General features: G+C 43.9%; 1 protein-coding gene across 4 annotated transcripts in view; it reads left to right on the top strand.

The window, feature by feature from the left end:
• Positions 1–24,758, top strand: part of IL1RAPL2 (interleukin 1 receptor accessory protein like 2) — a 482,185-nt gene that overhangs the window by 252,801 nt on the left and 204,626 nt on the right. For all 4 annotated transcript variants that reach the window (XM_083486405.1, XM_083486406.1, XM_083486404.1 and 1 more), the window contains exon 3: positions 10,810–11,083. In XM_083486405.1, coding sequence (XP_083342531.1) covers positions 10,810–11,083 — 274 coding nt within the window. The remainder of the gene's footprint in view (positions 1–10,809; positions 11,084–24,758) is intronic.

Here is a 24,758-nt window from a genome sequence, read left to right as displayed (position 1 = left end):
CTCACCTTTTGTAATAGCTCAGTCAGTGGAGCATGAAACACTTAATCTCGGAGTCATGGTTTTGAGCCCCATGTTGGGCAAAGGATACATGCATTGCAAGGAGGTTGGACCACATGCCCCCACCCGGTCCCTTCCAACTCTGCAGTTCCATGTTTAAGTCTGTAGACTTTTCCAGCAAAATTCCTACTCAGCTGGTGCCCATTTGGATGGGTGGGGTAGAAAGCAGAGAAGTCAATGATAGATGGGAGCTGAAGCCAATGTCAGGCACAGTGTCCAGCATGAGGTCGTGCTGTTGAGGTACTATTGGTCTCCTGGCTTCCCTACACAGCTGGTTGCAGGCACTTACAAAGAATGTGAAGGGAGTGGTAACAAGCAGAGGGCTTGGCCCAGTGCAAAACATAGTGGTTAGAGTGTTGCATTGGTTCCACCACCGGATGCTGCACCAGATCAAGCTCCTTGCACCTCTCCCTTCTCCTCTTAGTAATCCACTGGGTTGGGAAGCCAGGAGAACCTTACCAGCTGTTCCTGGTTTTGTCTCCATTCTCCATTCTCCAAACTTCTCAGGGAGCAGGCTGAGGTTGGTGGAGCAGTGCCCCGTTTCCCCAATTGAACCAGATTCAACTGTTCCTACTGGAAACAAGGAACAGCATGAAGTGATTTGATGGGGCATGCTTGCAATATACTGGAGCATATGCAACAGTAAAATAGCATGAGTTGTGTAACTTTTTTTCATTTTCATTTTTGCGTTGAGCTTAAAAATTCTGACACGTCTAACAGTCCCACAATTATGAATTGCTTCGGGTGACAGTTGCTTACAAAAAGTGTTACAGGCAGATTTGGAATGTAAAGATTATTCATATGACAGCAAGCAGAGAGACAAATTACTTAGTGATTGTGTACACGCTCTCTTATAATTGCTCATAAATTATTATGGTTCATGCTAAAATGCACCCAGAATCCCTAGACCACTGGATTTATTTAAAATATGAACCATAGCAAATCATTTGAAATGTGGCGTACTGCAGTACATGTTGTACAATTATTGCAGATAGAGAAATATATACTCTGGCTTGCCAGCAGTGAAGTTCATTGACAATCCATTGTCGGATTTCAAGATTTCCTTTTCATCTATTCCTGAAACTCGGAGCATGATAGTTGCTTGATATAAGGGCTATATTCTGAGGGCTTCTGCACATTAACAGCAGGATCTGATGCATGTCTACTTCCAAGTTCCATTGAGTTCAATGGAATTTACTCTCAAGTAAGTGTGTATAAGGAGAATGTGTGATCCTAAGGGCCCTTTCAGAGAACTTCATTGTGTTCAGTGTGGCTGGCCAACGTTGCTGCACTGCTCCCATCTGCTTGTGCTGCTGCTGCTGCTGACCACCTCTCTGCTCTCTCCCTCCTTCCCTTTCATGCCTGCCTGATGAAGGCAATGTAGGAAGAGGAAGTGAGCAGTTGGAGGTGAGTAGCTGTGGAAACAAGACAGCTCCTGCCTACCCACCTCAGGCAATGCAATGCCTTGTGCCGGTCCTGATGCACACCAGAATGGAGGACCTGTGGCCCTCGAAAGCAAATGCCATTGACACAGGCTTTACATACAAGTATTGCCTACTTGGGTATGTGACCTCCTGCATACAAATCCTGTGCTATACCACCCTCTGAGTTTGGCAGCCAGTCACTACACCCTGTAACAGTGTGCTGCATTATTTACTTCCCTTTATTTATTTATTGCATTCTATGTTAGTCTTCTTCCTGGTACATGGGGTTCCCGAGGCAAGTCTCCCTTCACTGACCAGACCAAGGCTCCATATGCACTAACCTGTTTGTAGCAAAAAAATGTAGCTTTTCTCAATGCAGAATCATGCTCATCCTCAACATGCTGTTTTCAGTCTGGGTTGATTCTAGATCCTGAAACCAGAGTGGATTGTGGTTGCTTGGTATGCATTTGAAACGACTCCCTTTGGTTGGTATCAAGGGGGCTTCCCAGCCAAAGGAATGCACATGGCAGATAGTTAAGTATTTATTGTCAAAGGTAACACTCACAGTCGCTTCTACAGCTCTGGATATCTACGCACACCAATCCAACTGCTAGGCAGCTTTCCGAGGTCTGTGTTCTATGGGACAGTTGCAGCAATTGGGGACCATTCCCCTTCCAATGGTTTATGTATCTTCTCCCAACGGGCTGTGTACATGTAGCCAGAGACTGTTTCTGTGTGGAAACTTCCTCTGCTCCTCCCTTTTCAATCCCCTCCTGGTTCTGGGAAGGTGGTGGTGCAGGAGAGGGTGGGGAAGCACCAGTCTCTTCACTTGCCTGACCTGACTCTTCGTCTTCTCCACCCTCCAGCTCTGAAACTTCCCCTGCTTCTGATTCTTGCCTCCTGGCTGGTACGGGTCCCCAGAAAGTACTACATGTCTCTCCTGAGTCGGACTCCAGCCCCACTGCCCCCTGGGGCACACTCATCAGCATCCTGGCAGTTCCTGACAATTAGGTTATCTACACCTTTTCCTCCTTGCACATGCCCCAGGAGAATGAATAAGAAAGTAGCGGTTGTTATTGGGCAGGTGTGGATCAACTCCCATTGTTGGAACTGCCCTCATCTGTTTTCATATGTCCCCACTGCAAGGTAATGCAGAATTAATCTGCAAAAAGCTATTATTTTAAGAATGAAACCAGTTTCTCAAGAAGCACTTTTTGGTGGCAAAAATGCAGTAGATCTAGGCTGTGTGTGCACTACCTAGAAGAAACAATTTCCAATGATTCTGGAATAAAATGTCACGGGCACACATCCCAGGAGTTGGCTTGTATGGAAATAGGTTGGTATAGACATAATCTGAAACAAGCTGTATGTTGTAAGTATTAATGTATCTAATCAGAACTAGGTTGACCCAAACTCAAATGGCTTTGGGATAGTCTCAACCCAACCTACTTCATAGGATTGTTGTGAGAAAAAAACAATGGGGGAAAGAAACAAGACAGACCATCCTTAAAGGAAGGCAGGATAAAATGATGGCAAGATTACCATTAACACATCTATGTCGCATAGCTATTGTGAGGATGAAATGCTGCATAGGAACATGGAGAGTTGCCTTACATTGGGCCATCTAGCTTAGTATTGTCTACACTGACTGACAGCAGCTCCCTAGAGTTTCAGACCAGGACTCTTTCCAAGCCTTACTTGGAGATGTCCGACATTGGACTTGGGACCTTCTAGATGAAAAGCAAATGGTGCCCCCCTGAGCTAAGGACTTTGGGATATACTACTCTTACCTCCTTGAAAGAAGGGCAGGAGAAAAACGATGGTAAGCTTGCTTTGATGCACCTACCTTGCTGGGTTGTGAGAATAAAATTGTGGGGAGGAGAGATCCAGCTATACCACCCTTACCTCTTTGAAGGAAGGGTGAGATAGAATGATAGTAGCATATGAAACTCCATTTTTGTAGCCCCCATCATGTTTAAAATAATAGCATGGGGAATTTTCCAGATAAAGCTTGCGGTTTTTGTGCTCCAATGACTGGTAGTTCAGTTACTATCTTGGGTGGGAGGGAATCTTACTTTACAGCATAAGCTTTAGAGAGCTTGACCTAGATTTGAGCCCATGCACAGCTACGAAAAGAAGAAACATTCTTGATGTGGCTTTCGATGAGAGAAAATGACACAGGCGGGGGGGGGGGAGGAGTCATCTTCTGTTTGATTAGCCTCTCTTCAATGATTATGATTTAGTCCAAGCTCATTTCAAGTCCCCCCACCCTTCCCCTAAATGTCATCAAATGTTACGTACCCTGTTATAAATAGTCTTCAGTCAGTTTCTCAGAACATGTTGCTCTTTGTAATTATCTCCTTGGAGCTCGTTGAAGACTTAGCCAGGCAACAAATGAAAGAGCTCCAAGCCAGGCAGAAACAATGAAGAATCATGGCTTACATACATCGCTCCCTTTCAGCGGAGGCATCCACATCCTTTAATTATTCCCATCATTAACTGCTGTGCTTGGTACAAAATTGTAATAATATTTGGACCCAGCTGAAGAAAAAGACAGACTTGTCAATGTGGAAATGTATTATGTCACCTTTTTTAAAAAAAGAAAAAAAAGATCCCAATTTGCCCCAGGATGTCTCTGGAGTTGTTACATATTCAGTAACATGGTATAATTCTGGGTTAGCCAGTGTGGCTCCCTCCAGATGTTGAGGTTATGTCACCTTCCACATATGTCTCTGGGCTATGTGCACAATATAATAAAAACAGTTTAAAACAGCACAGGAAATAACAGCAAATGAATGTAAAAATCAATGCAAAGTGGGCACCCATAGCAGAGAAATATCTATCCAACTGGGAAAGCTTATTGAAACAAAAATGCCTTCTCCTGTCATATCTAACCGGAACACTGCTCCACGGAGCAGGAGCAGCCACACTAAAAGACCTGCTCCAACTTATGGTACTTCAGATCTCTTTGGGACTGCTAGGAAAAAGTCTCCTGCATACTGCATTAATCTGCTGGGTATAAAAGGGATAAGGCAGTTCTTCAAGTAATTCTTTGGACTATGACTCCCATTAGCCCCAACTAGCATTACCAGTGGCCAGGGATGAAGGGAATTGTAGTCCAAAACATCTGGAGGGCAACACAGTGGCTTACCTTGATGATGAAAAATTCTCCAGTGTGAAGTACTTGTGGTACCTGTTTTTCTACCGTTGTAGTCTGGCAACTCCTGCAGCCCAGCGAGCACCAAACATATTGCTCTGCTTTCCTCTGGACCACATCAGTGAAGCCGAGAGGTGGGTCTTGTCGTCTGGGAAACCCAGAACCTCCATACACACTGTCCAGGCTTGCACCCCAGGGAGGTCACTTTGATGCTGCTAATGCAGCAAAAACAACATGGGAAGCAGCAGTTATGAGTTACCAGTCTCTGCAGCCACAGCAGGCGCTGTGATTCTCCAGCAGTTTAGATTCACCCCAGGATCCACACTCTATTGTCTCTTGAGTCAGACAGATGCCAACAACAAATTGGTCCTGATGTAAAGCACACACCTTGAAGCCATATTCATGTGCATATAAGCAGCTGCCTTATTCTAGTTCGGACCATTGATCTACCTAGTGCATTATATCTACAATGACTGGTAGTAGATCTCCAATGATCTACAGACAGGGGTCTTATGCAGCTATACCTGGGGATGCATAGGGATTGAACCCAAGACCTTCTACATATATCACATGGGCACTACCTCTGAATTTTGGTCCTTCCTTACAATGCCAAATTCCATCCCAGGGGAAATAACAGCTTGAGGTAGCGAGAGAGATTTCCATTGGAGCCATAGCATGGCAGGGAATATATTAAACTTTCTTTTTTGCACAGAATGCTCTTGGTCTTGATTGCCACTACGCTGCCCCCCACATGCCTGCTGTTTTCAAAAAATAAAACCCCAAACTCATAAAATGCAATCTTCCGTTTTATGTATTGGCTAGTTGGCCCTGTCTGAAAGAGGCTCTTTAGATTCTCAAGCAGAGAGCATGCTATTCTAGCTCTTTTCCCTAAGATACTAGCCAGTGTGGTATAGTGAATCGAGTGTTAGACCAAGAGCTGGGAAACCAGGGTTCAAATCCCCACCAGTAGCAGGGCCAGGGGGGCAGGGGGGGCACTGTGTGGCACATGTGCTGTGAGGCCCTGGAGTCACTGCCCCTTCCAGGTCCTTGGCTTGCGCAGGGCTATCTCTGAAAAAAAGCTCAGCAATTGTGGGTGCCCTAGGGGCTGGCGGGAGTTGCTGGTGGTCCCCACTCAGCTATGAAGCTCTCTGGGTGACCTTGTGCCAATCACTCACTCTCAGCCTAACCTACAGTGTTGTTGTGATGATAAAAAGGAGAGGAAGAGGACAATATTGAACTCCTTGGAGGAAAGGTGGGATAGAAATGTAAACTAGATTCTGGATCCCCTTCGTGCAGAGTATGTCTTTTACCATTGAGCTCTGCCATCTCCCTATTGGAGGGGTGAATCTTGGTATGTCATCTCTGTCCTTGCCCATTGCTGTGCACCTGGCATGGCTGGGAAGAGGTAGAAAGGGCATAGCTGCCCATTATGGCTATGTGAAGCCCCTCTTCATCTGCTCTTTTTGAGCAGATGGTTACAATCATGGCTTTTGTCCTATGCCTACCCAAGAGTCTAAGCTTGATGAGGATTGCGGAAGAAGTCCATTATCATGACAATCAAGCCTATGAATGGTAAAATAACATGAAAATGATGGATTGTTCTTGATCTCTCACTTTGAAAGCAACAACAAGGATGCTTTCAGTACAAGCACTGCCCTAAATGTCAAATCAAGCAGACTTTGTTTACACAAACCAAAGCCACGTGTACCATTCAACCAAGGACAGGGATGAATATAGACTGCCTGTTTTCTTGGTCTAAAGGGTTAGCTGTATTTGATTTCTTAGGGCAACCTTAAGATCCACTTTTAATAAGCTGTTCAAACAAGCAACCTCTAAGCAATGAAAGATAAATGTTCAGCCCTTGTTAAGGTCACTCTGAGGTCCTTTTTTTTATTTAATCTAATTTGCTTCATATCTATGCTTATTTACCATCTTATGATGCCATGAAACAAGTTGTGATTGTTTAACCATCAGATGCATAATGCAGAGAATATTCAGAAAGGTTATTCCCTGAGGAAGCAGGGTTAAGCTCCATGCAAATTGTTCTGCTGATACAGTTTGCAGTTGTAACATAGGAATCTGCCCTACACAGAGTATTGGTCTATATCAGTGTTTCCCAAACTTGAGGCCTCTAGCTGTTTTTGGACTACAGTTCCCTGACCAGCAGTCCTGCTAGCCAGGGATAATGGGAGTTGTAGTCCAAAAACAGCTGGAGATGCAAGTTTGGGAAGCACTGATCTGGTCTAATACTGACCACACAATGAATAGCGGCATGACTCCAGTATTTCAGACTGGAGTCTTTCCCAATCCTACCCTGATATGTCAGAGATTGACCTGTGAACTCTGGCCTTAGCTCCACTCATTCATATCCAGGAGCATCTATGTTTTTGTCTGTGCAATAGGACAGACACAGTGGCTAGGTTTTTCAGGCTCTTTTTCAGTTACATTTTCTGAAAAAGAGGATTTGGTGTGACATTAACACCAAGAACATTTTATTTTATTTTATTTTATTTTACATATGACTCTTACGTTAGTTTTCAGATCATGCCTGCTGTCTCTTGAACTTAACCTGTCTTGAAACCTTACATGACAAAGGTTTACAAATGGAAATTTAGCTGAACCATGCAAAATGCATTTGAAATATGGTTCACTTGCTCAGTTCAAGTGACCACACTGTAATTAAATTTGAGATGCTGTGATTTGGAAATTAGTCTTCTAAGCCTGGATTTGAAGGGATTTGAGAGGAGCTTAAAGTAACTAAAGAAAAATAATTAAGAGCTAGAGAGAACTGTCAAAGAGGGCTGGGATTTTGGTAAGTGATGGATTTAGGAGAGATCTTTGTACGCCAACAGTGCAATCATAACCAGTGGTACTGGCCACCCCAATTTCTGCTGAGTGGGGCATGAGATTCAAAGGCATCTCGGCACTCAACCAGGGTCGATGTTCCTTTGGGGAAGATAAGGCACAGAGGAGTCTGCAGTGTCTTTGAGATATTATTTATTTAGACACATTTACAGCAAAATCTTCAGCGGAGAGAGATTTCTTCAAAGCAGCCCAGCACTGGATTCCAGACATCTCCATGTCTCTCTCCCAGCCTGCCTTCAGCCAGTCTGCCAAGAAGGCTTTGGCTTTCACAGAAGTTCATCAAGCCCATCTCTAAATTTGAAAGGGACACATTTTTACTTTGTGACATCACATCCGCTGTTGCCTCCATCTCCCAACTCTGCTATTTACCCAGGGCTCAGGCAGTGCATCATTGACTGGCCACTATCCAGCAATTACACCTTGATGGCCTTTCTCCTTAGGCCAGGCATGTCCAACTCCCAAGTGACTGTAATCTACTCCCACTATCATCATCATCATTTATTATGGTCAAAGACCAGCTTGCAAAGCACAACTGGAACACCTTTCACACGAATAAAATATACATTTAAAGCAGTGTACAACAACAGCTTAAAGATTAAAATCTAAGATAAACTGGCAATGATCTACCCATTGGATTGATCAAAGTTGTTGAGCTTTTTTGGGGGAGCCTGATGCAATTAGCTAGTTTTGACTACTCATCTTTTCCCATTACAATAATTTATAATAATAATTTATTATTTATACCCCACTCATCTGGCTGGGTCTCCCCAGCCACTCACCATTATGAGCTGGGGTTTTTTGGGGGGCAGGTATGATAGAAAGACAGAGGGAGGAAGTCAGCCTGCTGGTGAAGAAAGCAAGGAGTTCTTGCCTTTTGCTCAGAAGAATCCGGAAGCTCATGATGCTTGACATGCTCTTAGATGCAAGTGAGCTACTGCTACATTCATGAAGCCATAATTCACCCAAGGTGATTGTAGATCACACACTTGCATTGCAGGGATGAGGGAAACTGTGGGCTTCCAGAGGTGGTGGACTCCATCCTCTGATAGCCAAGCATGGCTAGTGGTCAGGGATGATGCAGCAGCTCAGCAGTATCAGAAGGGCCCCTGGTGCTTCATCCCTGGAGAAGGCTAGGAAACTTGGGCTGCAGTGACTTGGGCTGCAACTCTCTCTCTCTCTGCCTCAACTATTTTTTATCTCCGCTTTTAAAGAAGGGAATGAACAGGCTGTTAAATGTAGCAATATCGCTTGAACTGAGTAGTGCTGCAATGAAACATTCTACCCTAAAACACTACGGGGGGAGGGGATGTTGTAAGAAACCAGAATGGCTTTTGCCCAGTTGTTGGCACCTGTCTACAATGGAGACAATGGAGTATGCCTCAGGGGGGTGGGGGGCATGAAGTGAAACTGCTGGAAAAATCACAACACCTTCTGTGACTGTGGAGACTGGTAACTTGTAACTGCTGCCTTTCACATTGTTCCTGACCTCCCCAGGGCACAAGCCTGGGCAGTGTGTATGGACATCCTGGGCTGCCCAGATGACAAGACCCACTTCTTGGCCTTGCTGATGTAGTCCAAAGGAAAGCAGATGTTTGGCACCAGCTTAGTTGCAGGAGTTGCCAGATCACAATGGTAGAAAAATGGCTTCCACAAGTACTTAACACTGGAGAACTCTTATCATCAAAAAGTATTCCAGGGTAAGCCAATGAGCTGCCCTCCAGATGTTTTGAACTAAAATTCCCATAAAACCTGGCCACTGGTAATGCTGGTTGGAGCTGATGGGAATGACCTCACTCCCTTCACTCACCCCCCACTTTCTATATGGGAGACCAACTGGCTGAGGGAACAGGGTTAAGTTCCATGCAAACTACAGTATACTGTTGTAACATAGGAATCTGCCCTACACAGAGTATTGATCTATCTTGGTGTTTTCCAATCTTGGATCTCCAGCTGTTTTTGGATTATAGCTCCCAGGACCAGTGGTCGGGTGATGGGAACCATAGTCCAAAAACAGCTGGAGATCTAAGTTTGGGAAACACAGGTGACCCAGATCTTGTTTTCATAAAAACAGGAAGTGGCACCATATTGAGTGGAGGGAGGGAAGGGAGGGAGGCATAGATCTAAGAAATGTGTTAGAGAGACACACGGATGTGAGCTTCCAGTAACACATTGAAACACTGTACTGAAGGGAAGGCCCTTTGTGTTGACTCTGTGTTGAAAAAGTGAGAAGCTTTGATGGCTTAATGGTTTTTTGTGACGATCCTGGTGTTTTAGGGGCAGTTGGAGGGTATGAGATGCACTTTCACTTTCACTGAGCTGTAGCCCTACCCCAAGGAGTTCCTCCCACATTGCCTGGAATTTCTCGGGTGGGCCTGGGAAAGAGCCACATTTCAGTGGTACCCATGTCACCACGAAAGCACAAGAAGGGGCCTTGGGGTGGGAACGAAAACTAGCTAAATGACTAAGGTATTGCATGAAACACAAAAAGTTAGCCTCTTCCTCTTTTCTGCCAAAATTATAAATGTTTTCTGTGGAATCTCTCAAGTCCTTGTACACTCAAGTACGTATCTTAATTGGTTTCTAATAAATGCCTTGCAGGGTTGCCTTCAAGTCAAAATTAAACATGGTGTGGATTTTGTCTCCACCACTAATCAGTATTTTACACAAAACATAGCTCACTAGAAAGAGGAAAAAGAAAGTGGAAGAGGTGGTTCTGAGAACAGATGCCATTCTAGGTGTTTTTCTTTTCTATTGGAAGAAAATTGCAATCACTAAACTGGTCAATTGGGTCAAGTGGTTGAGGTGAAAGCTCTAGAATTATTAATTAAGGATGGTGCATCTTGGCAGCAGGAATGAAAGAAACATAGAAAAGGGAATGGGAACATGTGAAGCCACCAATGCCCTCTAATAATTACCTAGAGTGTTTATGTCAAAATGGGTAATGTAAACCATCACTTTTTAATTAGTCTCATGTCTCATCATGGAGTGGTAAATAGCATTGTTTCAATTGTTATTTCTTTAGGGATGAGATTAATTTATATCGGTTTCCTAAGTTGTTTTGTGTTTCCATTTTCCATGTTTTACTAGTAGGACTGCCAACAGGTAGGGAACAATGGTTTGGATCCAATGTTAGTCCTACTCCGAGCAGACCCACTGAAATTAATGGGCATATATCTAACTTAGATATATTAATTTCAATGTGTTCTGCCCTATTAGAGACTTTGAAACTTTCACACACTCACACGCAAACTCACACACACTCACACACACACATACTGTATATATACTTATTCTTTTTGTTTGCAGTGGATGGTTGCATCGACTGGTTAGTGGATCTCAAGAAATACATGGCTTTGGCAGGTGAGCCCGTTCGAGTGAAATGCGCCCTTTTCTACAGCTACATCAGGACCAACTACAGCATGGCTCAAAGCACAGGCCTTCGTCTTATGTGGTACAAAAACAAAGGAGACTTGGAAGAACCCATTATCTTCTCTGAAGTCAGAATGAGCAAAGACGAAGACTCCATATGGTTTCATGCAGCAGAGGTTCAAGACAGTGGTTTCTACACCTGCGTGCTAAGGTGTGTATCATGCTAAACTATAATTGCAGGTTTAATGCATTTTGAAACGGTGCTTTGATTTAAGATTCAGAGCTGTGGGGAATTTGAACCACATTTTCTGAAACGGTGCAATAGCTTCACTAGTCTGGTTCCAGATGTTTCAAACTCCAACTTTCAAGCCCGAGCCTAATAATAATAATAATAATAATAATAATAATAATAATTCATTTATTAATCACCTTCCATGGAAGCATCTCTAGACGATGTACAATAGAAATAGATAAAAACAGCAGAAATATTTAAAAAGCAAAGCAATGTAGACATGCATGGCAGAGACCCACTCTTCTAGCAGGGAAAACGTGTAAGAACAGAAAGGTCTTCAGTTGTTTCTGGAAAGTGCAGATAGCCAGGATCTCAACAATAGTGCTATTCCACAGAACAGGGGCAGTCATACTAAAAGTCCTGCTCTGAGTTGATGTGAAGTGGGTTTCTGTTGCCCATATAAAACTGCTTATGTATGCATCATAGAAACAGCTAATCTGTATTGCTTCTCATTTTCCTTTCTTCCTTTGGGAATCCTGATTAATTTTATATTTAAGATAGCATTGTCAATGTAGCAAAAAAGAAGAAGGGGATAAAGGGTTTCTGCTGCAAGGATCTTACAATTACAATCTAAATTTTAATGGTTGGGAAAGAAGAGGTGGAGGCATGCAAAACAAATAGCAGAGAACAGAGGAATGGGAGAGAAACATGAGGGATAGGTTTGAACAAATGCTGTACATGGTGTATTTACAAAAAAATCACACCCAGTACTATTCATACCATTCATAATAATTACGCCCACTTTTGTTGGATACCTACTTTTGCAAGCCTTACAAAATAGCAGATTCAACAAAACTAGCTCTCAGAGTAACATCTTTGCAGACTGATTAGCACCAAGGATAAGGAATACTGTATGTTGCAGCTCCCAACATCCCTGACCATTGACCGTGATGGCTAGTGATGATGGGAACAGGAGTTGAACAACCTCTGGAGCACTGCAGGTTCCCCATCATTTAGACATACAGTCCTTTCCGTTTCTGCTGTTCAGGCATGACCAACATTTCTTATGTAGCTAAAATAGCACCATTCTATGGCAACTACAGAAGCAACATAGAATTGGGAAACCCATTATATTAGCTGCAAGTGGGAGTGGGACAGGTGATAGTGGTAGACATTTCCCTGTCTTTCTGCAAAGCTAGGAGGTGAGGGGAATATCTCTGTGGCAGGAGGTGAACCTCAAGTGGTTACAGAGATGTCCCCTCACACCTCTGACAAAGCTTGCCTGAGCACTGGCCAAAAAAAAAGTCATTCTAGACTTGGTTTGTGTGTGTGTGGATACATTTTGAAATACATCATTGATGCAATGGTAATGTATTAGTGATGGTTGCGGGCCCAGGTGCAGTGAGCCTGCCAGCGGCGCCAGGGGTGTGGGGTGAACAAGACACGAAGGATGAAATAATCATGGGACAAACTTCTTTGGATTAAAGAGGCCAAGACTTTATTGGTTACAGATGTCCGTAGGCTTTGGCGTAGGCATTGCGTGTGTATCCTGAATCATCTAGCCCGACTGCTGGTTGATTGATCAGAAGGGTCAATCCTGGATTGAGGATCACCCTATCAAATCAGACCATTTTGTGTGTGTGTGTTTGTGTGTGTGTGTGTGTGTGTGTGAAGGGTGCTATGACCCTTCAGTCCCTGTCTGGGTGACTGGGCAGAAACATGGCCACCTGGGCCCCTTTAATGGAGTATGCAGATCCCCTGGAGTGGGAGTGGGGTGGGTTTCCCGATTCCCACCCTCCAACCCAATGCCTTAACCACCAACAAGCTGTGACAATTGCTATGAGGGACGTGCCAGCCAAAATACCCTCACAAGAAAAGCAAACAAATGGCATGCAGACCCAGGGTGGAAAGACTGTCAGCTGTCACAAAGGGGAGAAAAGCTGTGACATTCATACATGGGGACCATGTATATGGCTCTGAGGTGGGTGGGTGGGGATTTCAGAAGAGACATACTTCTGCATATATCTGGATATTCTCTGTGACTGTCACAATACTACGAACATTTGCTGTTAGATTAAAGTATGTTTTCTGACTCCAAGACGGCTTTCTCTTCCTGTATGCACACTGCTGGTTGTTGTTTTTTCATAGTGTGTCTGGTCTACAAAATGTTGTGGCCTATAAGGATATGTGTGCAGATCTGTCCTACTGCACACATACACCAGCTATGCTCCATGGGCCTGCCTTATGTTCTGTGCATGAAGAACAGCTTTCTTTTCCTCATTCTTGCTTGGGTGAAAAATGAAGTTTTGTAAGTACAGAATCAGGCAGGCTTTTGCACATACACAGTCTGTTGTAAAAACAAAAACAAAAAAAGCTCCTCCCCCATCCTTTCAAGTTGCTTCAAGGCAATGGTGACCAGCTCTTATGGATGGGGGGAAATTGAATTCAGTTTGCATTTAACAGGAAACCTACTTAATCCACACTTTCTGAAACAAGGTGTGAATAGCCAGACATCCATCCTTTGAAATTTGCAATACAGTACTCCAGCCAAGTAATGTGTATCAAAAATGCATATAAAGGTAAAGGTAAAGGTACCCCTGCCCGTACGGGCCAGTCGTGACCGACTCTAGGGTTGCGTGCTCATCTTGCTTAAGAGGCCGGGAGCCAGCGCTGTCCAAAGACACTTCCGGGTCACGTGGCCAGCGTGACAAAGCTGCTCTGGCGAGCCAGCACCAGCGCAGCACACGGAAACGACGTTTACCTTCCTGCTATAAAGCAGTACCTATTTATCTACTTGCACTTAGGGGTGCTTTCGAACTGCTAGGTGGGCAGGAGCTGGGACCGAACGACGGGAACTCACCCCGCCGTGGGGATTCAAACCGCCGACCATACGATCGGCAAGTCCTAGGCACTGAGGTTTTACCCACAGCGCCACCTGCGTCCCCATCAAAAATGCATATGCAAGGGCAAATAGATTGCATAAAACTGCATACATTAACATGCTAAACTGGGGTATAAAGGTAAAAGGACCCCTGACCATTAGGTCCAGTCGTGGCCGACTCTGGGGTTGTGGTGCTCATCTTGCTTTACTGGCCGAGGGAGCCAGCATACAGCTTCCGGGTCATGTGGCCAGCATGACTAAGCCGCTTCTGGTGAACCAGAGCTGCGCACGGAAATGCCGTTTACCTTCCTGCCATAGCAATACCTATTTATCTACTTGCACTTTGACGTGCTTTCAAACTGCTAGGTTGGCAGGAGTAGGGACCGGGCAACGGGAGCTCACCCTGTCGTGGGGCTTCGAACCGCCGACCTTCTGATCAGCAAGTCCTAGGCTCTGTGGTTTAACCCACAGTGCCACCCGCTGGGGTATAGTGCTTGGTAAAAATCTGTCTGTTTTGCATATAAAAATGTGTATATTTGAAGAAATTAGCACCAAAGTGCTGATTGGTTTTTTATGTAAGGCTTTTTTAAAAACGGCAAACTGATGTGGAAATGTTGAGAACTGAGCTTAAGTTTGGAAAAATGAGATATCAAGAGAAAGAGAAACTGAGTTAGCTATCCCTACCTCTTGTGCATGCACTGCCAGTCTCAAATCAGTCCAACATTGCTGTGTGACTTCAAGTCGATGGGTTTGATCTCACACTCAAAATGATGTATTTCAGAGCTTTGCTGAATAGGGGCCATTTAACAAGCAGAGGAGTACCTCTCCTAAACACACATTTACATTGGGGACCCAGGAGGTCATGCGATCTTCTTTTAAAATGAATGAGTTTGCCTTTAAGTTCACCCAGGAGAACTTTAAAATGCAAAGAGGTCTGAACGTGCTTCCAGCCCAAACTGCCTCTGCTCCAAGGGCAGAGAGACTGACAAGCAAACAAATGGAACAGTCTGGGTCATGACTCTGATATGCCATTGCCTGACCTGTGTCCATTACTGCGTCTCCCATGGCCCCCTGATGGGATAGCATTTAATAGGATTGGCTATTGTATTAAAATGTTAAACTTGAAATGCTATAAGCAGTGGATTTGATGCATAATTGAGTATTTCAGTGATTGTAAAATAGTTCCCTCCCATTACATTTGTGGAGCTTAGGTACCTCACTGCTTCCTGCACCAAAATGGCAGCTTGCTGCAAGTGGGTTACTTTATGTAACTGGCTTTATTTGACAGCCCTGCAGCATTGATGCTAAAGGATGGCTGGTGAGTGGTACTTCAGGTTCCCACCGAACCAGAATCAGGTGACATTAAAAGCCAATAGGGCAACTTTCCCTACCCTTGTGCCCACCAGATGTTTTGAACTACAACTCCTACCATCCCCAACCATTGGCCAAGTTGTCTAAGGCTCATGGGAGTGTAGCTCAAAACTTTTGGAGGGCATCAGCTACAAAGCTGATGACTTGTATGTCTTCTCAGGTTGGGGCAGTTTTTGGACACTTGCCTTTTGCAGGTGAATGGAGACTTGCAAACCACATGGCTGTATGCGACATTGAGTAAGCGAGCCATGTCATGAAATCTAGAGGGCTACAGTTGTCTCCCAGCATCTGAGGCCTTGAGCTCTGAAGAATCTGTGTTTCCCGCTAGGAATTTTTCTGATTATCCTGGAGTTCCTGCCACCTATACAAACTGAGCACAACAGTGACCTTACCTGAAAACTTCCATTATTCAGGATCTGTATGGATAACATCATCATTATCAGCATCTTCATCATTACGTACAATTATATAATTGATCATTAATAATAATTTTGTTCAAGCCAGTACTTTTTATACAGGGAGGAATTTTTTATTCTTTCCCCTTTCCCATTTTTTTAAAAAAGAAATGTCTGAGTTCTTGGCATTATTTCTTGTAATTATACATAAGACCACATTTCTTGCTTCAATGCATTTATCCATCTCTTTTTTTTGTCCCCTTTCCAGAATTTGGCAATGTGCTCTTATTTTCTTTGTTTATCAAATTGCAGGTGGCTTGAAATAGTGGAGGATTCAGTTAACAGTAATTCATTTTCATTTCGTTAAATGTGTGTGTTGGGGGGGTTAATAATGTATTAGCCCCTGGATGCCCACGCCACTGATCTCGTAATTCCAGACAGATATAGATATGTAGATATATGCACACAACATACTTCTCTTCTGAGTAAGCAGATGTTTACATTTGTACTTAATAGACTGCTCTTGTCTGCAGGCTTTCTTCACAGCAGAGAGGGCTATATTGCCAGGTACCCAGGTCCAAATGCTGGTGAAATTAACCCCCTACAGCTAGAATATTTGGAGCAAATGGAGCCAGTTCCAAAGAAGGGATGTAGCCCAGTATTACAGCACATGTGTGTGCCTGTCAGTAATCACACATTTCAGAGTTGGCATTAACTCTTTATTAGCAAAATCATGATCTCCACAGACTTGGTTGAGTGTCAGGCTTATTGAGCAGAGCAGCTCATTCCCAGTGGACTTACTCCATGAAAAGCAGTTGCCGAGAATGGAAGTCCCTGACTCCTCACAGCTGTCTAGGTCTCCTCATCTCCAGGGTTTTTCCCACGCAATCAGGGTCTACGCCAACGTGAAGCCAACCTCTCCTCCACCTTTTTCATGCCTCTTCTGGTTCTGGGAGACAGGGGAGGAGGGGAGCCTGTTGCAGCAGGAGGGGGAGACACCAGTGACTCTTCACCAGCCGGAACTCTTCATCTCTGCCTCTTGGCCTCCTTCATCCCACTTTCCTGCTTCAGCTTCTGCCTTGATTCTGGGCTTCTCTCTGCTACAGACTCCCACAGCTAACTAAGCCCTATTACATATTCAGGTTCTAACACCTCCTCTTCCCAGTTTTTCCCCTTCTCCCCCTGATCACTCATTTTTGTCCGACCACCAATCCCCAGACTCAGAGCCTTCTTCCCATGATGGTTCCCCAGATGGTTCCTCCTCTGTGCCCAACCAGTCCATGACATTATGTTTCGCATGCAAAAGGTCTCAGACTCTTATCTCTGGCCACCTGCTTGTAAGGTTAGAAAAGATGCCTGTCCTGTCTGAAACCTGGAGAGACACTGTCAGTCCTTATGGACTAGGGAGGTGGGGGGCTTTTTCAGCACAATGACTGCATATCCTCATGAGCAACTTTTCAGAGATTATGTGTTAGTAGTGGGCAAGACCAGAGGCAAAAGTATGTGGAGCGAAGTATGAAATTCTTGCCTTTATAAATTAGGCTACATTCCAGTCACCAGATGCCAGACACTTCTCCATCCAATAGAGAGACAGAGAGAAAGAAAAGAGGGAGAGTGTGGGAGCGAGGTGGACTCTGGCCATTTCTTCTTCAGCCACACATCTTTCCATCCAGGCGAACAAAGAGCATTCTCACAGTTTAAAGACAGGTTTCAGCCAGGCGAAATCACCCAGGAAGAGGGTGGCGTAGGGCCAGTGAGTGGCATGGCCTGAGAAGAGTCCTGAGGATCAGACAGGCAGCCCTGGAGGACCACATTTGGCTCTTGGGGCTGAGATTCCCCATCCCTGGGATAGACTGCAGTGAGCCAGACAGGCCAATGGTTTGACTAGGTGCAGAGCATGTGCTGATGGCCCCTGAAATCCCTCATTATGCGTCTTTATCTTTAACTCATCAGACATTCAAATAGAGGACTAACACCGGACGCACAATCACTCTACTAACACAACCTAAAGGTCCTCACTAGCCCAGGTTCCAGCCACCATAGCTGAAATCCTAATGACCCTGACAGTGATTCGTTTCTGTCATGATGCTAGAAGGAAGCGTGACGATTGTGATCTGAACATAATTCACCCTGGCTTCCAATTCATGTCTCCCAACCATCCGCGTGATGTTGTGTCGCCCAACACGAACCACTGTTAAGAGACACAGCTTGGGTACCTTGACATTTCTGAGCAGAGTATAGAAAGTAATGCATTCTGCAGCGTGTCGGTATGCCATTAATCTTCCTCTGCCTGCTGATGCTACCGTAGTTTAAGACTGTCAGCGTTTCCATTACAAGGCCTCATTTTTCAAGAACTTAACAAATCAGCTGCAAATATTCCGCTCTGGATTGAAACATTTCAGGCAAAAGCACCAGGAAATAAACTGTCTGCCACCATAATTGGTTGAAATAAAACATAAATCCAAAATCCGTGATGGCTAAAACTCATCAGCACAAATTGTCTGTGGATGCATGTTCTGGCAACTTCATAGTAGCCCGGAGATTTCCAGGCACTTTTAGTATTATTAATAATAAATAATTTTCTAAAATTCTTTATATAAATTTTGCATATTAAACCAATTTTACACATATTGATCAGCTGATGAAGCCACATGATTTGCAAATTCAGCATTAGCAAACCACAGGCTGTTGTATTACCACACAACACAACTGTAGGACTTCGGAATTCACTAGGGATGAAAGAATCTGCTAATTTCTGTTTCTTTCAGTTTCTCATTTTTATAATGTTAAATTCAGTTCTCCACATTAGGTTGTGATTTTTTTAAAAAAGAAATAAAGACTGCACCTTTGCCTAAAATACGGATTCTGCTATTTTTATTAGCAGATATAAAAGTTCAGTTTATGCTGGTCGGCGTTGATCACCATCCAGAGTCCTGAGTGAATCTGCTTAGGGGACAAAAACAAAGATGTAAAATTTGCTCTCCTGAAAGGAAGGAAAACCACAGCTTCAGCTAAGAACAAAGCTGATTTGCTGCTAACCTCAGCCCCAGAGGGAGTTGCTAGATAGTACTCCTTGCAGTTTGTAATAACATCACACTTCATTGCCATTGGGTGCAGACTGTGGGAAAAACAACCACCACCACCACTGATTCTTTTGCCATGCCTTGTGATTCTCACACCTGGTTTGCATTTGCAGCAAAGGCTGCTGTGCACGGTGATTGCTTCCTGACACATTTGCAAATATGGCTGCCAATTTTTATGCTAGGTAAGACATTCGAAGTCAGGGACCCTCCCTCCGTTGCTGGGGGGGGGGGAGGCCAAAAGAGAGCACCAATCTGCACAGAATTTTTGTATGCCAATTTATAGATGAGTTTGGAAAGCATGACTTTAATTGGGATGGAGATCCAGAGGCCCTCTGGATGTTGTTGGGACCCCAACCCCTGTGAATCCCTGGCAACATGGACAATGGACAGGGATGATGGGCACTGTAGTTCAGCAATGTCTGGAGGACCACAGGTTTCCTATCCCTGGGCCATATTTAATAGGAACACAATAGTGTGGCCAGGCTGTCTGGGTGCCTGTTTAGTATGTGGGGAAAGCAGGGACTCTCACAGACCTCTTCCATGCCCAACTGCTGTGCTACAGCCCTGCAGTGCTGCCAGTTGGCTCTTATTAATTTTGGAAATTAAACCAGTTACACACATATCGATCAGCTGATGAATTCACATGATTTCCCCAGCAACTTAATTATATAGCTTTGGGCAGTGCGAGAGCCTCAAATGTTGCTGAGGGCTGCAAAAAAAAAAAAAGTGCATATATGTGGCGTCATACGCAAATTTGCACCCTCTTTCACTGGAGTGAACTAGCTGGATTTGACTAGCTGGATTTCTGCCATGCCTGCAGGTAGAAGAGCTCCGTTTCCCCCTCAATGGCAACCCCAAACAATACAAAGGTATTGAGTTTTATGAGTTGTCAACCGGTTTTATTACTGTGGATCTTTCACCAGTTGATTTTAGGCTGGCAATGCTACATTTGGTGCAACAGAAGGTATGGCAATTTATTGTGGAGGATGAGGGAAGGATTTAAGATTTGCAACAACCAAAGTTCAGGTGTGCATACTTGGATAAAGAGGTCATTATGATGCATGGGGTCTGGAAACAATAGATCAGTGCTCTTTCTGTCCCCCTCTCAGCATGAGCTGATGTGGTAGAGTGTCCTCCTTAACATTTTTTTATACCCTTTAAACAACAAAGAGAGGCTTAAAGCAGTAGTTGAGTTCCAGCTGGCAGCCCACTTGCTACCTTTGTACTCTAAATGCCTGACTGAGTGTGACTCTTGTGGCATGACACAGAATATTTCCCAGGAGCACTATCAGGTGTTTTTGTTTTGTTTTTAAGTGTGTTTTGGGGGTGGGGGCAGGAAATGCCAGCCTCAGTCACCAGCCATGATTAGGGGTTGGCAAGAAATTCATTTCTTTTTTTTATTAACATATAAAAGACATACATGTACATTTACACAATACACGTACACAACACACTACCTAATTTTCATAACACAAAACATACCTACATTACTCTATACGATACCTACCTATACTATACATATCAACATACCTACACACCTACCCCATACGGACACCCACCAAGTGACTTGACTTCCAGCTGTTCTTGTTACGCTACTTTATTTTTCCAACTAGCTTAAACGCATTTCATTATTTCTTTAATCTCTTCTTGTATCTTAACTTTACTCTCCTTTCACTCTAATCATTTTCTGGATTCACTCAGTATCGGTCAATTCTACTTTTTCCACATAATTTTTGATGTACAGTGGTACCTCTGGATATGAACGGGATCCGTTCCGGAGCCCTGTTCGCATCCTGGAGTAAACGTAAGACACGACTGTGCGGGTCGCATTTTGCCGCTTCCGCGCATGCGTGTGATGTCATTTTGAATGTCTGCGCATGTGCAAGCAGTGAAACCCAGAAATAACACACTCTGTTACTTCTGGGTCGCCACAGAGCGCAACCCGAAAATATTCATCCAGAAGCTATTTCAACCCGAGGTATGACTGTATTCCTTAAAGATAGCCCACTCCTTATTCACTTTTTGTACCATATCTCCTCTTATCCTCCCTGTTAGTTCGGCAATATGGAAGTATTCCATCACTTTTGATAACCAGTCTGTTTTAGTTGGGAGGCTGCTGCTTTTCCAATTTTGGGCAATCAATAACCTTGCCGCCATAGTTGCATACATAAATATTGGCAAGAAATTCATTTCAGTTCACATCTTCATATGAACTAACTTCATATGTGCTTTCTGAAGCAATACACAAACCAGAATGCAGTGATCCATTGAAATGCACACTTCTTCAAGTTTAATAATAATAATAATAATAATAATAATAATAATAATAATAATTTATTATTTATACCCCGCCCATCTGGCTGGGCTTCCCCAGCCACTCTGGGTGGCTTCCAAAAGAATATTAAAATACTATAATACATCAAACATTAAAAGCTTCACAAAACCATTTTGTGGTGCACTTCCCTGTTCAAACAAAATGTGTGCAAAAATGCATGTATTAGGGGACAGTGGGCACACTAAGATGCTGATAAATTTCCACAAGGCCTTTTCAAAAATGCAAACTGATGCATGAATGTGGCAAACTGAGCTTAAGATCAGAAAAAACAAGAAACTTGGGTGTTCTTCCCTATAGGGGATTTGTTAGGGTTCCTCCCACCATATTACTTACTTTGAGGCTCCCATGTACATACAGATGCCTCCTTTTTTGTGGCGTGGGTCTACTTTAACTGCAAAGCTATCAAGCATATCTTGCCCAAGTTCAGTATTAGAGCAGATCCTCTGAGTCCCTATTTTCCAAGGACAGTCCTGGATTTACAGAAGTTGTCCTGGTTTCTGATTTGATCCCAGAATGTCCTGCTGTTCCTTAAGTAAAGGTAAAGGAACCCCTGGCCATTAGGTCCAGTCACGGACGACTCTGAGGTTGCGGTGCTTATCTCACTTTGTTGGCCGAGGGAGCCGGCATACAGCTTCCGGGTCATGAGGCCAGCATGACTAAGCCGCTTCTGGCGAACCAGCTCAGCGCATGGAAACGCCGTTTACCTTCCCACCAGAGCGGTTCCTATTTATCTACTTGCACTTTGACATGCTTTTGAACTGCTAGGTTGGCAGGAGCAGGGACCAAGCAACGGGAGCTCACCGCCGACTTTCTGATCGGCAAGCCCTAGGCTCTGTGGTTTAGACCACAGCACCACCCACATCCCTCTTAGGCTATCCCTATTTTCATCAGAGAAATATTGGAAGGCATGGAGTTATCTTACCCCCAAGCCATCTGAATGTAGCCCTGTATATGGAAGGTTTTTTATGTTTAATGTTTTATAATGTTTTTGTGTCAGACCCTCCAAGTGCCCCTATTTTCCAGAGACAGCCCCAGATTTACAGAAGCCGGTTTCTGATATGATCCCAGAATATCCTGCTTTTCCTTAGGATGTCCCTATTTTCATCAGAGAAATGTTGGAACATATGGGGCCATCTCTATTTTCATCAAATAAATTTTGGAGGGTTTGTTAGAGGGAGGGCCTATTAACCTGTTCAGGCCCTCACAATATCAAGGGAATGTGAGAGCCCTGCTGGATCAGCCAAGGGTTCATTTCATCCAGTGTGTTGCTTCCCACAGCGATCAGCTCCAGGAATTCCACACAGAAGGTTTGAAGGCTATAGCCCTTCTGTACCTGGTATTCAGAGGCAAATATTCTAATATCAGGATCCAAATTTATCTAGCATTTTATTAAAGCTTAGGCACTGCAGTGTATGTGTGTGAGTGTGCACGTGTGTATTTTTATATAAAAATCCATTTCATCAAAGATAGAAAACCAACAAGGAATCCTCCCCTGTCCTTTCTGTTGCCTTGGTAAGAATTATATTCCTGATAACTGAACCATGGAAATGCCTCTGGGGGATCCGATGTCAGAACCAACATTCATGCTAAACTTTTATATTCGCCTGTAGTGACATTTCTATGATTACATTTAACCTGATTGGTCAGTGGGAGATTTCCTTAGGATTCTAGAGCATGCACCCCAGTGATTGTGTTGGCAATTTGAGTCCCCCCCCTGCCCCCGCCTCCATGATAAACTTGAATTCCAACAATGGGAGGCAGAGAGTGTGACAGGACCATATGGTGCGGTAAGTGAAGAGTGCACGAAACCCTGTCGAGAAAGAGGGAGCAATGCCAAAGGATTAAGGTGGGTTGCAATAAAGGCATCAAAAATATATGTGCTATTTTGCTGTTTTATAAGACGGGGAATTTACATGCTGACTCATCTGGATTATTGGTGCAGGGGGAGGAATTGGAGGTGTTGCACAGAAGAACACTAGTGATTGCACTAAAACGTGGTAGCTCAATGAGCAGAATCATATTAAAAAGATAATAAGCAATGGCAGTTGTGGTGGCTACCCATTGCAACCGCTGAAGTGGAAGGCAGAGAGGCTAAGCATAAGTGGAGTTTAGCAACAATTCATGCTGAACTTGTATATTTGCAGTAGTGGCATTTTCTGCAATAGGCAGCACCAACTAATTTGAGTTCAGTCCCCATCCTCCTTCCTGCTCAGGCAATACTGAACAAAGGAGGAGGAATCTGACCGCCACTTAAAATAAACAGTGGTCATAGCTGTCAACCTTCCCCTTTTTTGCGGGAAATTCCCTTATTCCAGCACCATTTCCCACTGCTTCCTGCTGCTATCCCAGATTGTTAGATATCCCGTAGACTGTCCCCGGGACAGGTGAGGCTGCTGATCCCTTATTTTCAAATCTGAAAGTTGACAGCTATGATCCTGGATTGTTAACTATCCCGTAGACTGTCCCCAGGACTGGTGAGGCTGCTGATCCCTTATTTTCAAGGCTGCTGATCCTTATTTTCAAATCTGAAAGTTGACAGCTATGACAGTGGTACCTCTGGTTAAGAACTTAATTCGTTCTGGAGGTCCGTTCTTAACCTGAAACTGTTCTTAACCTGAAGCACCCCTTTAGCTAATGGGGCCTCCTGCTGCTCCTGTGCCGCCGGAGCACAATTTCTGTTCTCATCCTGAAGCAAAGTTCTTAACCCGAGGTACTATTTTTGGGTTAGCGGAGTCTGTAACCTGAAGCATCTGTAACCTGAAGCATCTCTAACCCGAGGTACCACTGTATTGTGAACACAGGAATAATATAACACTTGAACAGAACTAGTCGTGGATCAGAGACTTAGGCTGCATCTGCACTACGCATTTAAAGCATTATCATACCACTTTGAACAGATGTGACTTCTCCCAAAGAATTATGGGTGCTGTAGTTTGCTAAGGGTGCAGAGAGTGGATAGGAGATCCCCCATTCCCACAACAGAGCTGCAGTTACCAGAGTTCCCTGGGAAGAAAGATTGTCTGTGAAACTACTCTGAAAATGGCAACTCTACGAGGGGAACAAAGGCCTCTGAACAATTTTTAGCACCCTTAATAAACTACAGCTCCCAGAATTCTTTTGACTTTTTTAAAGTGGTATGATAGTGCTCTAAATGTATGGTGTGAATGTGGTAATGACCAGCCTTCAAAACCATATAAACTGATAGTGAGGTATATAAAGTTGTGGTTTTGATAGTTTATGAGCTCCTGCATTAATGCCTCCACCAAGGGGCTTAGGCAATAAGGAGCTGAAAATTATTTTCCAGATGCTAGCATGTTATATACTTTTTGTTCAATATTAATCATGGTCATTATCACAGCATTACCACAATGCTGGGTTAGATGACCCCATGGGCTGGGCAAGTAAATTTATTCTGAAGTTCTAATTGCAATTTTTTGAAGATGATAAACTAAAAAATGAAAATGGATTGTGTTTGATCCTTCCACCCACAAACCAAAACTTTCAGAATTGCACACACATTTTCAGCGAATGCACATCCTTTTTGTGCAGGCAAGTGTCAGCCTTTGGAAGGCAACACAGTGGGAATCAG

Source organism: Podarcis liolepis (genome assembly GCF_965112155.1).
Source record: "Podarcis liolepis genome assembly, chromosome: Z".
Classification (NCBI taxonomy): domain Eukaryota; kingdom Metazoa; phylum Chordata; class Lepidosauria; order Squamata; family Lacertidae; genus Podarcis; species Podarcis liolepis.
This window is presented reverse-complemented; position numbering and strand designations above follow the sequence as displayed.